Source organism: Rhinatrema bivittatum, chromosome 12 (genome assembly GCF_901001135.1).
Source record: "Rhinatrema bivittatum chromosome 12, aRhiBiv1.1, whole genome shotgun sequence".
NCBI classification, from domain to species: domain Eukaryota; kingdom Metazoa; phylum Chordata; class Amphibia; order Gymnophiona; family Rhinatrematidae; genus Rhinatrema; species Rhinatrema bivittatum.
Genome location: NC_042626.1, coordinates 30,075,193 through 30,090,318, shown reverse-complemented (window position 1 = coordinate 30,090,318; position 15,126 = coordinate 30,075,193). Strand labels below are relative to the sequence as shown.

Below are 15,126 nucleotides of genomic sequence, written 5' to 3'. Positions count from 1 at the left end.
ATCACTTTGCACTTATCCACAATGGATTACAGGATCCAAGGCAGCATGGTTTTACCAGAGGTAGGTCTTGTCAGACAATCTGATCAATTTCTTTAACTAGGTGACCAGAGAGTTGGATCAGGGGAGAGCAGTAGAAGTAGTGAACTTGGATTTTACTAAGGCCTTTGACATGGTTCCACATAGGAGACTTATAAACTGAGTCCCCTTGGTGTGAGACCTAAAGTGCCCCTATGTGAACAATGGTGGAAGATTTATAGCTTTAGGTCAGAAACTTCTTCTGGCCTCATAACAAGAGAAGAATCAAATACCACAGCAAGATTTTCTCTTGGGTAACACAAGAACTGCCATTGTGGGATGGCAAAAGACAAGGTTTATAGCAATTAATTGGGAATGCCTCAGTGACAGCGCTGTGCACTGCCATGCTGACACACCTAGGGTTGATTCCCAGGTAAGGTCTTCCACTACCCAGGTCAATCAGGAATGCTGTGGAGGGAGTGCCAGCCATTGCATAATGACATCTAGTGGCCAGATTTCTGATTCACTATTGCAGGATACTAGAAGGAGCTTTCGTGCATGGACTCCAGCCGAGAGCAGTGACTGGGCCACATCAGGAAAGGCCCAGGCAGCTGGCACCAGATCCCAGTCCCATATGAGCAAGAAGGCACCTCCCCCACCTCCCACAAAAAATAAAATACAAACATTAATAGCTTAATAAAAAGCACAAGAAACATGGCTCAGTATATGCTTTATTTTGGAACCCACCAGGAAAGTTACAAAATTATAAATCCATTCTTAAAACTTAGAACAAATGAGTGAGGTTTCTTTTTAGTGTGTTCCCTTCCCACATTTTCTGAAGTTGGCCATTACATGACCGCTTGTAAATATACAGTGAAACCAGGGCTCCATTTCCGAACACCTGGTGTGGAGCAGGCTATTCAACAGGTCAACACAATGCTAGAGTTCTGCTTGTATTACAACCTAATCAGGACAGAAATAAGAAAAACTAAACTTCAAGTACATTTCGTTGAGAAAAACCAGACAGACCTTCCCAAAAAGAGCCTTTTTACCTGGTTTTGTGTGCTGAGTAGCAAATTTTGTTCCAGATATTTTTTATAAGAGTAGAGAGGGAAGTCCACCATTACTCTTCCATGCGAAAATCCGGCAAGGGGGGTGCTTCCAAGAATATTTCAAGGCATGAAAACATACACGGCTACCTTCACAGGCAGGAATATATAAGCCTCATACAGACGGGCGTGCGCAAGCAAAAGGGGAGGGTTTGTTACAACAAGCAGCATACAGATCCAGTCTGGTACCAGTATTTACGGTTCACAGGGAATAAGCTTGTACTGAAATGTACACATTAAATAAGCTATACAAAAAAAATTAAAAAAAAAAAAACCAACTTATGGGGCTCACTGAATAAAATCATATTGAAATTATACACTGAAATACAATGGCTTCAAACTGTACAAACCGATGGCACCATAACTTCCAGCTAAGAAACTTGTAATTAGAGCCCAGTCCCTAATACAGAACAATCCACTAAGTCCAAAGCTCGTCTGAAGGTTAACAATGAAATGCTCATTGATAAGGTTACCAGAAGAGTCCTAGATATGAGGCATAAGAGGACCAAGCTACAATGGGTTTTGTCCCATTGTTGTAGTCTTACTTTCTTAAGCAAGTACACTCCAGGTCACTACATACAATGAGGCAGGACGAGGCTACCCCCTTATAATTAGGCTAACCCTGGGCAGATGTGCCAGTCCTTAAAAAAAAACCCAAACCCCCCCCCCCCCCCCCAAAAAAAATAGTATTCAATGCAAATGTCTCACCTAAGGAGGAAAAGGACTGCACACTGAGTGCTTCATCAAGCTATCAAGGACTCAATACATGTGTAGTCAAGTTTATGTCTGGCTGTCTGCCAGCAGTCAGTTTAACCAGTTATTAAAATACAGTACTTTCTTTAAAACAAAAAGCCAGTATCTTGCATTTTAGAACATGCTTAGGTGCACAACAGAAAAAAAAAAATAGTCAAATAAACCCACCCCCAACTACACGTAGCCATGATTGATCCCACGCCATTCCAAGCTGGACACACCACCAATGCTGGAGAAACACTACATGACATGACAAGCTTTGATGTACAGAGCGGAATACAAAATTAGGAAGAGGATTGCAACAGCAGAAAGCAACTTCCTGAAAAGAAGCTGGCTTTAGAAGAAACCAACCCCCCAGCCCGTTTGGGAACAATCATCTCTTTCTGACAAGTAGTTGTCACGTGTTTTCCATGAAGTCAAAGGTTTTTCCTCTGCTCCCATCTAGGGCTGAAAATGCTACCTCTACTATGGATTTGTAAAGAAATAAAGAACACACACACACACACGCACGCACAACTGTGCTCGTCTTTGCTATGGCAAGGCAAGAACTGAAAGAGAAAAAGAAGAAAAAAAATCATGTTTCTATGGTTATGAGCAATCCAGATACAAACATTACAGCAAAGTGTTTAACTCCAAAAGCATTTGGCAGTTTTAAACTGAATTATGTTAAGCGTCATGACTTGTTTGCAACATGCGGCATCATGGGCTCAGACCATTAAAATTTGAACTTTTAGTACGGTTGAGGCACTGCCCACTATTCCTTGAATTGCCTGCCTAGCGAGCCCTTAGCTGGTGCTAGGTTCTTCCAAATGATGCAGACTTATAATAAAGCTGAAATATGACTCCACAATGCTAAAGCTCCAAGGTCAAATGCTAAAATATTAAAAAAAAATAAAAATAAAGGACATTTTTAACAGCACTGAGAAACATGTTTGTTCTCCAAAAAAAAAACAAAAAACCATTGAGAGTGGATGGAAGTGAACTCTGTTCCCCTGGGGTCCATCATCAAATACTATGGAGGCCAGCTCTCTGCTTCGCCATATCGGAGATCTCAATAGCAATTACAAGGGAAAGTATTTTACCAATACTCCATTATCAAACAGGTACATTACTATGCGCGGACTAATTACAAATTAGTAACCAACTCTTCTGTCATCACATACTTCATATAAAAAAAAAAAAATAATAGAGGGAGAAGAGGTTTAGTGAGTAGCATAATTAGGAGGTAAACAAAGTTCACAGTATTGGTAAGCGAGACTGCCCCCCCCCCCCCCCCCCCCATGAGACTCACCTCTGGTGAATTTAAAAAATTGCATTTATTTCTCAAATTTGTTGACCAGGAGAAGAAAAATAAAGGGGCCAATGTAGTAAAGTGTGCTAAAGCTTTTAACAAGCGTTAAACGCACACTAAAAGGAATGTTAAAATGCACCATCTAGTTTACTCACATTAATGGTGCTTTCAACGCACACTAATACTTGTGAGAGTTAGTTAATGCAAAAGCTATGCTGAGGAAATGAGATGCAAACCTATGCAAAGCAGCTCATTAGCAATTAGCACAGTGAAAAGGTGCTTACGCTAATTGCTTCACAGATGCATTAATGCAAAAAAAAAAAAAAAAACACCAAAAACTTAACTACACTTCAGTGAGACATAATTAAGCTTTCGCAAGAGCTTCCATAGGCAAGGTATGCGTGTACTTTACCATCTGCCTCATTTGCATGTCATTAACATTGGCCAGTAGTGCATACAATAAACACCACGTCAATGGCCCATGTCAGTGCACTTTAGTACATCGGCCCCCAAATCACAGAAGTACAACCTCATCCTAATTAATTGAAAAATGACAGAAAAAGTTTCACCATTCTAGTTCTATGAACAAATAACCTGCATACTCCCGAGAGAGGAGTTTTTCTGACACCTACCAGTCATTGCTTCCTGTGCAAAATATTTGACATCCATATCATCATCCTGTCCCAGCTTCTGCAGCACAGGTTTCACTTCCATCTGTAACGTGCTGAAGCAGCAAGAGAAATCATTACAGGAGTAAGGCACACAGACAACTGCAACAGGACTAAGAGGATGAGATAACTACAGCACTTTAGAAGCACCACACTTGGGTTTGGCTTCTTTGATTAAGAAGCAACTCAAACAAACAAAGGACAAATCATCTGGGAGCAGTACCTGCTCCCTCACTCAGGTGGACAGCACTGCTGTCCCAAACATCTCAGCCCCCAACATTAAAAAAAAAAATAAAATCTGATGGTCCTAAGTTTTGAACACCGGCATGGTCAATTTATTCTTTTAAAGGTAGATGAAATTAATTCAAATTTAAAACAGGTTTTAATAATTATGCAATTTAGGTGTAAAACATGTCAGAGCCAAGTACATCCAGTCCTTTAGAAGGAGCTCTTAACTAGAGCACAATGAAAGCCTTCACTTTCAAATAAGCCTAGAAAAGTATTAGCTGAAGCAGCCAGTCCATTCCACAAAACATCAAAGCAACAAGTGTTTCTAAAAAGGTGAAATTTAAATTTCCCCGTTAATTTCTTTCCCTTTAGTCCTGTCAGATTAGTCCAGACAAATAGATTATGTCCCCTCTGCCACCAGATGGAGACAGAAAAGGTGGTCATGACTCCTAGAGGGGTCTTGGTGCTGCTGTTAGCTCTTCAGTATCCTATGGCAAAGCTAAGAAACTGAAAGCAATGGTTTGTTTTGGTTTCCAAATCACTGCAACAAAAGCACGGGTACCTTGCCGAATTTCTAGTACACACGGGAAAACAGACAGTACACGGGTATATCAGTAAAAATACATGCACACTCAGTTTCCTACGTGTACTAGAAAGTAGATGAGGTACGTGCGTACCTGCCCAAATGGATGTAAAGAATGCCTATCCCTACTGCCCGATGCACCATGCCAGTATTAATGGGGAACTTGTAAAATGCATTAAAACTTTCAATTCAACTGTGGCGGCCTTCATATGTAGCTCAAGTCTCCCTGATGTGGGTACAAACTTCTTAATAAAACATCTACCCTCACTGCTCTAGTTTTGGAAGTTCCATATTCACCCCCCAATATTTGAGAGACACACACGCTGTGTCCCAAGCTGTGGAAACCAAAGTCTGGGGCAACCAAGCGAAGATGTATTTCAGAACCAGAAGAGTCTTTTTTCCATGTACCTGCTCTCCAGAACCGGTCCAATTTTCTGTAGCGATTTAGCTACATTAAAACGAACATTTGCTACTGGATCGCTTGCCATTTTCAGCACAATGGGCAACATGTGCTTGGTGGTGATTGCTTGTCCACACGTTTCAGAGAGAGCCTGGTAAAAGCAAGGGGAAGGAATGGGGTTTTAGAGAAAAATACTCCTATCTGGCGACTCTACAAGGAGGTATGTTCAAGCCTTTGAGAATGGGTGAAGCACAAGTGATCCTTCCTACATTAATCTCTTCCACCTTTCCTGCCCCCACCCCCTCTCATTACAAGAAAGGCACAAGGGTTTCTGAGGAAAGTTAAGATCCACCAGTGCCAGGAAACACACTTTCAAACAGTTTGTGTTTCTCTTTCTTTACTGCCTGGGTCCTGTGCAAATCAGGAACATGGCCACTTTCAGGGACGTTTTAGAAAGCAGCCAGTGAAATAATGCAGGACTTATCTTGTGCCGTGTCTCAGAAAATACCGCGCTTTCACCCATCAGCACCCAGGGGCACAATCAGGGATTCCAATTTTAACCCACAAAGTTCAGTGCAATTTAAGGTTGTGTGCACTGAAAATCATTTTTGTGATGTTAGAACATGCGCTCTGTTCAGTTATGTGGCTCGCCTCTGTGTCGTGCTTACATTCACACAGAACAAAGTCGTCATTCTATGCAGGTAGTTTGGGTCATTCGCCATGGCCAGGACTTTCGGAACGATGGTGGTCTGAGCCCATTCCGATCCGAACTTCTCCACCAGCTTCGTGAGGTTGTTGGTTGCGGCTTCGCGAATCGCATAAACTGGAAGACAGAGAGAGGGAGAGAACCCCAGCTACTTAAGGAAGGAGGATCCAACATATCGATCACTGGCGTTCGAAAGCTAGAAAACTGAGGAACAGCCAACATCCCGGTATTAATCCAAGTGCCCGTCTGTGGCTTCCAAGAACACTTCCCCCACCCCAGCGACTGGGCAGAACACTTAACATTATTTTAACACTTGCGTGACCTAACATGGGGAGAGAGGAAAAACAAAACACTTTAAATACAAAAAAATGAGTTAACGCAAACTCACAGCGGTTGGGCAACACTATGCAGTTTCATGATATCTTCAAGAAAATACTGAACTATGGGTGAGGAGGTAAGAGATCCCACTTTCAAACCAGTCCTGAATATTTCCCTCAAAATATGGGCCAATGCTTTTTTTTCTTAGCTCCATTTCCTAGCTTCTCTCTTCCTCGACTTCCTCTCCCCACCCCAACCCTTCACAGACACGCCCGTTTAAAGAACCATGAGGAAAGTAGCTCAGTAACCCAAACCAAGAGAGGGTAAAGCTACTGGGCTAGACTGGGAAAGAGGTGATAACAGAGCTGCCTTGTCACCCAGATTCTTTTCTGTGACTGAAAAACGATCCTATCTTTCAAAACCAACACATGAATCTCGAGTTCACCCCTGGGAGGAAGGCTCACCCGAAAAAAGAAAAGGCTAGAAAAAAGCAAGGGTAAAAGAAGAACTGCAGGTTTATGCACCAGCCATCTGCTGGAGACAGAGAAATTCTGAACTACTGCAGGAGGCACCAGGGCTTATATCAAGCAGTGTCAGCGAGGCTTTTCTCTGTCTCCATCTGCTGGCAGGGATGAATAAACCCAGGAGTCTGGACTGATCCGGATACGTACAGGAAATTCGAGATGACAAATCTTTCAATGGGGGCATTAGGAAGGACAGGGATCACCACCTCCTACATCTGGGAATGAACAGGGAGGTGATCGTCTGGGCATTTCCAAGTGAACCAGCGTGGTCGCACTTAAGAGACCAGATACTGCACTCGTTAAATCGCTGGTATGACCCAGCGTGACACCTATGCTCACAGAGCTAGGCATCACGACTGTCAGCGTAATCCATCAGAAAGCAGGATTCTTGCTTTCACATTCAATTCAGTTTATAAATAGAAGCACCCAATATTCTTTGAAATAATTAGCATGCATTTTGTTCACATTTTTTATACTGAAACAATTAGATTTATTCATAGAAACTATTCTCCAAAACCTGCATTCCCCTTTTTTTGCACATTAAATTTCACACATTATCCCCTTATCATACAGACTGAAAAAAGGCAGCTCAACATTTTCCAGTGAAATGCTCCATAAACACAAGTTGAAAGATGCAACTAGCTGAGAGCTGCTCGTCTGCACGTCTCCTCCTGTGTACGAGCCATGAAGTGCATTTCTGGCTCAGCTCCCACAGCTGAGGAGGGAGATTGCCAGCACGTCCCAGGAGACCTCGATGGGCGCATGGCAGTGTCCCACTGCACAAGACCACACTCTGTTTACTGTTACTAGACTAGGCCCTTGACTTCCTGCCAGCACTAACATCAGGACGTCTGCCCTCTGAGCACGTTGCCAGCAGCCAGATACTGCAGTGACCTCTACCATGGTAATGAAAGGGAGAGAGGTTAAATAATAGGTGAAGCCAGCCATCTGCTTCAAGCTAAAAGAAAAACACAGCTGATTTGGGTGCTTATCTTCCTTGAGGATGACGGTGCAGATGGGGATAAATCAGGGAGCAAGCATTTTCCCAAGCTATACCAACTGAAAAGGAGTGGATTAAAGTCCTTTTAAACTTTACAGAAATTTAATAAAAGCACTTCAGTCAGCAATTGAAAGATTTTTTTTTTTTTAAAGATCTCCTATCCTAAGGCAACATTGGATTTATAAATGGTGGGACGTGGGAGTATGTACTGATCCTAATCCAGACTCCAATCAGGCACCACACTAATTAGCATAAGCTATGAATATACCATGAGCCAAAATAAAGAGTAAACTCCAGGAGGAAGACATTTTTAAAACTAGGGATTTAGTCATAACAAAAAAATCCCCAAAAAACAGAGAAAGATTTAAAAAAAAAAAAAAATTTAGCTGAAATTAAGGAACTTAGCTAGAGCTCCCACCAAGAAAAATAATTCTAAGACCAGATGGGAGAAAGTAAGATGCCAGCGAATGCATCACCACTACATCTGCAAGAGCCTCCAGTCCATTTCACCTAAAGGGCAGGACACCTGAGCTGCGATAACTGAAATCAATCAGGCTCCCGCTCAAAATAATGTGAAGAAAAACAGCATCCAATATCTCTGCTGCAAAGCTTGGAGGAAGCACATTAACCATTATTTTTTTTTAAGTTCAATTTCTATTCTGAACTTTGTGTGTAACAATTTATTGGATTTTACCATCTCATAGGTGCATTATATTCAAATTGTGCGCTACTTGGCTTGAAATGGATGCTACAGAAAATGCCATGTAATCCAAGCTGCTAGAAGAGCGAGCTTGCAGGTTTTTCTATCAACCTTAGAGTCTTCACTGAACCTGGGTTTTCACCCATCCATTTCCAAATGCAATACTTACCATGGTCGACCAGCCAAGCCATACACAAAGAATTCAGTTGCTCATCAAAAAACTCCACACCCTACAGACACAAGCAAAAAATAAAAAAAAAATCTTTAATGCGCTGTTCTTTTAACACAAAGAAGCCAAGTTGAGAATCCTGAGGAAGCCGCTGAGACATCCAAGGGTTTTCAAGGGCTGCTCTGTAAACAGGGGCTGGGCAAAGAAACATTTCTTCTGGGGGTTCAAGCTTTAATTCATTCTTAAAGCTACGTTCCCCAGCAAGAATTCCCATCCTGCCCTTTTCTCAAGCTCTACTGGTTCATCTTTGGCCAGAATAAAACAGAATAAAAGAAACCTTAATATATATTTTTTTATTTTAGGTAATTCAATATGCAAGTAATACTCTACACTGCTAGTACTATTTTGAACTGGGAATAGACAAGAGATGATTATATGATATGATCTTCCCATCTGACATATATTTCAGTTATATGTTGGATTGGAAGATCATATATATCATCCCTTGTTTACTCCCAGTTCAAAACAGTACTAGCAGCAGAGTATTACTTGCATATTGAACTACCTAAAATAAAACATATATATATATGCATTTAAATAGCCTTCATCCAAAACATTATATGACAAGGAAAAGCCCTCAGTAGGTTAGTCAGTCACAATAAGGTCTCAGTGGTAAAGAGCAGAGTGATAAGTAGAGTGCCTCAAGGATCCGTCCTAGGGTTGGTTCTGTTCAATATCTTTGTGAGTGGAAAGGTTAGAAGGAATAATTTGTCTCTGAGGATGACATTAAGATCTGCAACAGAGTGGACACACCTGAAGAAGAGAATGAAAAGCAATCTAAGAAAGCTAGAAGTGGTCAAAGGTTTGGCAGCTGGGATTCAATGCCAAGAAGTGTGAACTCTTGTATTTCGGGTACAGAAATCCAAAGAAGCTCTATGTGATGGGGGTGAAAGACTGATGTGCACAGAGCGGGAAAGAGACCTTGGGGTGAGGATGGTGGCGGCAAAGCAATGGGACAAAGCGGTGGCTAAGGCCAGAGGGATGCTGGACTGCAGAGACAGAGGTATAACCAGCAGAAAAAATAAAGAAAGGAGGTGATGATGCCCCTTATAGGTTCCTGATGAGGCCTCACCTGGAGTACTGTGTCCAGTTCTGGAGAATGTACCTCAAAAAAGATAGCGACAGGATGGAAGTAGTCCAGAGAAAGGCAATCAAAATGGTGTTAGGTCAGTATCGAAAGACTTTGAGAGGAGCCTGAAGGACCTAAATATGTATACTCTGAGGGACAGGGGAAAATAACTGAAGGGTATTAGGATACATGGGAATCAAGCCTTTTCCAATGGAAAGAAATCTGTAAACTAGGGGTCATAACATGAAGGGGACAGTCTAAGGAACAATGTCAGGAAACATTTCTTCAGGGAAAGGGCGGCGGATGCATGGAATACCCTCCTGGAGGAGGTAGTGAAGACAAGAACGGTAATGGGATTCAAAAGAGCTTGGGAGAAACAATGCAGATGGAAAAGAAGAAATGGGGCAACCTGCCTGGAGCATCAGCTACTACCCTTAGCAGAAGACATGGGGTGGGGTAGGAGGGAGTGGCGGGTACTACTCAAAAGAGAAAAAACACAAAACAAAACTTGAAAGGCAGACTGAAGGAACCATTGGGTCTTTTTCTGCTGTCATTTTCTATGTCACTATAAAACAATTCCACTTAAAAAGAGGAATCCTGAAGGAAAAAAAGATCAGACAAGTTATGTAGCTTAAACGTAAGATTTGGTTTGTTTTTTTTAATAAATTATCAGGCGCATAGATTGAGGTGGCTAAAAGTAATTTCATTTCAGGAAAAACCACACATATTACAGAGTTCCATTAATTCTTCCTACACTGTACACGCACAGATTGTAGTACGTTTTATCTATCTGTTGTTAATCTACTTGTGCTAGTTACAAGTAGGGTAATTTTATGTTGATTAGATATGTATCTTAAAATTGTTACCCATCTAGAATTTTACATGGGTGGGCTAGAAATATCTTAAATAACTACAAAAATTGTCTGACAGTTTCACATGGAAGAAACGTTTGTTGCAACAGAAAGAAATGTTCAATATTCAAATCTAGCTACTGATCAGACACATTGCTGTCCGCAAAATTTAAAAAATAAATAAATAAATCACAAGGCAAAAAGTCGATTTTCTTGCCTTTAAATATTCTTGAGTGTCACACAGAACTGTGAGATACAGCGTGATAAGAAATAAGGGAAAGGCCACTGAACTCAAAAACTTTTGACACACAAAATAGGCTTTATATTGAAAAGGATTTCCCACTTGTCTTCAATTTGCACCCATAACTTCTGAGCATATGTGAAAAGATTTTATGCAAAGGTAAAAATATCACAAGAGATAAGAATAGAAAGAAGCATTCTTAAAACAAACACAGAATAAAAATAGGAGAGGAAAATGACAAATCTGGACAGATTAAGATCTTTTCAAACAGGTACAGCCCTGGCTAAAATACCCATAAGGCTGCAATTCACGCCCCTGGATGGACCCCACATGGCTTTTCCAAGGTTATGAAACCTTAAATCCAGTGCAGACATGAGCTTCACACACTGGGCCCCTGTCATGAAGGATAAGGTAAGGACATATGCAGAGCAAACCACCTCCTTTATTGTATGAAGAGAGAAATCCCTAGCTAGGAAGGGAGAAGCTATTCAAACAAAAGGGGATTATTTATAGCGCCAATCTGGAACACAAACCTGAAAAATGTGAGCAATTTACACAACAGTCAGCACATGCAGATGTTGCTGAAGCTGAGAAAAGCTCGTTTTCACGGTTCTGGCAGCACCCCCCCTCCCTGCTACCATGGCCTCCATCATCCAATTAGTTTGCACAGAACAGTAAAAAGAAGTCAGCATTTCAGCCTGGAAGCAACAGCAGGGAGCAAGGGGACTTTGCGGCAGGAAACTGTGTGGCCACCAAGCACACACCTGGAATCCAAATTTTATCAATCACTTAGCCAACCATAGTTCACTTTAGCAAATTTCATCTTCCAAAAAAAAAAAAAAAAAGCCAAGGCAATTATGAGAAGCAGAGTTTCCAGTGTCAAAATTACCATGAATATTTTTAAAAAATCCAGACCACCTGCCTGCACATATCAATTATCACATAAGAACTTCCTGGGCTCATGTTTGCATGTTAAGAGTAATAGTATTGTGGTTGCTATCTCAGTCCATTCTAACATGGAGAAATAAAGGTCAGACAGGCTATGGGCACCCCTTTTGTTGTTTTTTTTTCCTTAATACTTCTGTGCTTAGCTTTTGACAGCTGAGCTCCCTTCACAGGTCTATGAAGAAACAGTACGGTTTCACAGAGCCAGTTAGGGCTTAGGTTCTCTGTAGATGCCATTTCTGCTCTGTGGCGTGTGCACATCTATGGGGAGTTGGGGAGGGGAAGTTTGACAAAGTTAAAAAATCTTAACATTTCAAAAAGAGGCCTATATCTGATAAAGGCTGAGAAAGTCAATGACCTTTTCTGTGCTTCAAAGTGGTTGATCATAAGGAATTGCCATACTGGGTCAGACCAACAGTCCATCAAGCCCAGCATCCTGTTTCCAACAGTGGCCAAGCCAGGTTACAAGAACCTGGCAAGTACTCAAACATTAGATAGATCCCTTGCTACTGAGGCTGGTAATAAGCAGTCGTTATTCCCTAAGTCAACTTGACTAATAGCAATTTATGAATTTCTCCTCCAGGAATTTATCCAAACCTTTAAGCACAGCTACATTAGCTTCCTTAACCACATTCTCTGGCAACAAATTCCAGAGCTTAATTGTGCATTGAGCAAAAAAATTCTCAGATTAGTTTTAAATGTGTTACTTGCTAACTTCATGGAGTGCCCCCTAGTCCATGTATTATCCGAAAGAGTAAATAGCCGATTCACATTTAATCATTCAAGTCCTTTCATGATTTTGTAGACTTCTATCATATCCACCTTGGCTCTGTAGCAGGCCAGCGTGGCCACCTGTACTTTGATGGAGTTGAGAAACAACCCCTTCTGTAAGCCGTTCTGCAGGAATTCCAGAATTGTGGGGATTTTGACTGTCTGCGGGAGGATATCGCGGTCTTCACACCAGGCTTCGAATATTCTCCATATTCTTATGTAGGTTAGAGATGTGGAAAACTTGCGTGCTCGGAGGAGAGAGTGTCAATCACTGCCCCCGAGTATCCGCTCTTCTTCAGGCATGTCCTCTTAATGGCCAGACTGTAAGAGAGAATAGAGTTGGGTCTTCGTGGAGGATTGGGCCTTGTTGGAGCAGGTCCTTGTGTGGAGGTAGAGGGCTCCCTGTCAGTAGTCTTCGCATGTCTGTGTACCACACAGTCTTCTTGGTCAGTCCGGGGCCACTAGAGGTACTAGTCCCTTGTGGTGTTCTATCTTGCGGATGATCCCGCCCAGTAGCGGACACGGAGGGAAGGCGTACAGCAGGACTTCCTGTGGCCAGACCTGGACGAGGGCATCGATACCTTGGGATTGTGGTTCCCCCCTACGACTAAAGAAGTTGGGAACTTGGGCGTTGGACCGGGTCGCCAGGAGGTCCATGGCTGGTGTTCCCCAGCAGTTTACTATCAACTGGAAGGCTGTGGCTGACAGCCTCCATTCCCCTGTGTCTAGACTTTCTCTGCTGAAGTAGTCCGCAGTGATGTTATCTTTTCCCGCAATGTGGACAGCTGAGATCTCTTGTAGGTTTGATTCCACTCACTTCATTAGGGGTTCTATTTCCAGGGACACCTGTTGGCTTCTGGTTCCTCTGTCGGTTGATATAGGCCACTGTTGTGGCGTTGTCTGACATGACTGACCGATCGCCTCGAAGTCTGTGACTGAACAGTAGGCAGGCCAGCCTGACTGCCCGTGCTTCCAGTCGGCTGATGTTCCATCCAGACTCTTTCTTGTTCCATTGCCCCTGGGCGGTCAGTTCTTGGCAGTGGGCTCCCCATCCTCGTACACTCGCATCCGTGGTGAGCAGGATCCAGGTCGGCAGGGATAGCCTTACTCCCTTGCTCAGGTGGTTTTGTAGCCACCATTGTAGCTGGGTTTGAACTTCCTCCGGGAGCTGTAGTTGGACAGAGTAGTTCTGGAACATCGGATTCCATCGTGACAGCAAGGAACGCTGTAGGGATCGCATGTGCGCCCTTGCCCATGGGACCACATGAGGCCAGGACTTGGAGGTTGTCTCACACCCTGGGGCGAAGACTGATTAACAGGTTTCGCAACTGGTTCATCAGCTTTGTTCTCCTTGTAGGAGTCAGAATAACCTTGTCTTGTCTGGTGTCGAACCTGACTCCCAGGTATTCCAGAGACTGGGAGGGCTGCAGACAGCTCTTGCTTGTGTTGACCACCCACCCGAGGTTCTCCAGTAGAGTTTTGACTGTTGGTTGCCTGCTGGCTTTCCTCTGGTGATTTTGCTCTGATCAGCCAATTGCCCAGATATGGGTGTACAAGGAGTCCTTCTTTCCTCAGTGTCGCCGCCACTACAACCATAATTTTGGTGAACGTTCGGGGAGCTGTGGCTAGCCCGAAGGGTAGTACCTGGAAATGGTAGTGGTGGCCCAGGATCGCGAAGCGTAGAAAACGCTGATGTTTGTGATGGACCGGGATGTGCAGGTAGACTTCTGACAGATCCAGGGATGTGACGAATTCTCCCGGCTGTATCGCTCTTATGACAGAGCATAGGGTTTCCATGCAGAAGCGAGGGACATTCAGGTGACGGTTGACGGACTTGAGATCCAGAATGGGTTGGAACGTACCCTCTTTCTTGGGAACGATAAAATAGATGGAATAGTGCCCAGTATTTTGTTGTTGCATGGGCACCAGTGTTATGGCCTTCAAGGCAAGCAATTTGGTCAGTGTGGTTTCCACTGCCCTCCTTTTGGAAAGGTCGTGGCAGGGAGATTTCACAAATTTGTCCGGAGGAAGTTGTGGAAGTCCAGATTAATATCCCTCACGAATGATGGTTAGGACCCATTTGTCCGAAGTTCTCAATCCATCTTTGGTAGAATAGGGAAAGCCTGCCCCTATGGCTTCTTCCTGTGGATGGGCCGGCTGATTTTCATTGTGGGGTGTGGCTAGGGCCTGGGCCAGAGCTGGCTCCCCTTCTGCTGTTTGTGTTCTGAAAGGAATGGCCCCTGCCTGCAGGGTGAGATGCTTGATAGGTATGTCTGTATAGTTTGAAGCACTGTGATCCCCTACCCTCAGGTGTTTGGGAGGAGGAGCATTGGCTTCTCTTGTTCTTGTCCTCTGGTAGCAGCAGTACTGGGGATTCGCCCCATTTGTCGGCTAACTTTTCCAGTTCGCTTCCGAACAGGAGGGTTCCTCTTAAAGGGCATTCTCGTGTGTCTCGTCTTGGAAATCTCGTCGGCTGACCAGCTTCGGAGCCAGAGTTGCCTTCTGGCTGCCACCACAGACGAGACGCTTCTGGCTGCCGTGTGCACCAGGTCGGAGATCACATCCGTGAGGAATGATACTCCTGGTTCTAGTGCTTCGACAGGTGTGGTGGCGTCCCTGATCTTTGATACACAGATGCGTGTCATCACTGCGCAGCAGGCCGCGATCTGTAGCGACATAGCTGATACGTCGAATGACTGCTTGATGATGGATTCCAGATGTCTGT

The 15,126-nt window shown here is 43.3% G+C and overlaps 1 protein-coding gene across 2 annotated transcripts in view; it reads right to left on the bottom strand.

Moving 5' to 3' along the window:
- Positions 1 to 728: 728 nt before the first annotated feature.
- PPP2R1B (protein phosphatase 2 scaffold subunit Abeta) overlaps positions 729 to 15,126 on the bottom strand; it is a 40,041-nt gene continuing 25,643 nt past the window's right edge. For both annotated transcript variants that reach the window (XM_029572952.1, XM_029572953.1), the window contains 5 exons: positions 8,465 to 8,525; positions 5,716 to 5,870; positions 5,056 to 5,198; positions 3,801 to 3,892; positions 729 to 2,425 (listed from right to left, as the gene is read on the bottom strand). In XM_029572952.1, the coding sequence (XP_029428812.1) occupies positions 2,409 to 2,425; positions 3,801 to 3,892; positions 5,056 to 5,198; positions 5,716 to 5,870; positions 8,465 to 8,525 (468 nt within the window). In that variant the 3' untranslated portion in view covers positions 729 to 2,408. The remainder of the gene's footprint in view (positions 2,426 to 3,800; positions 3,893 to 5,055; positions 5,199 to 5,715; positions 5,871 to 8,464; positions 8,526 to 15,126) is intronic.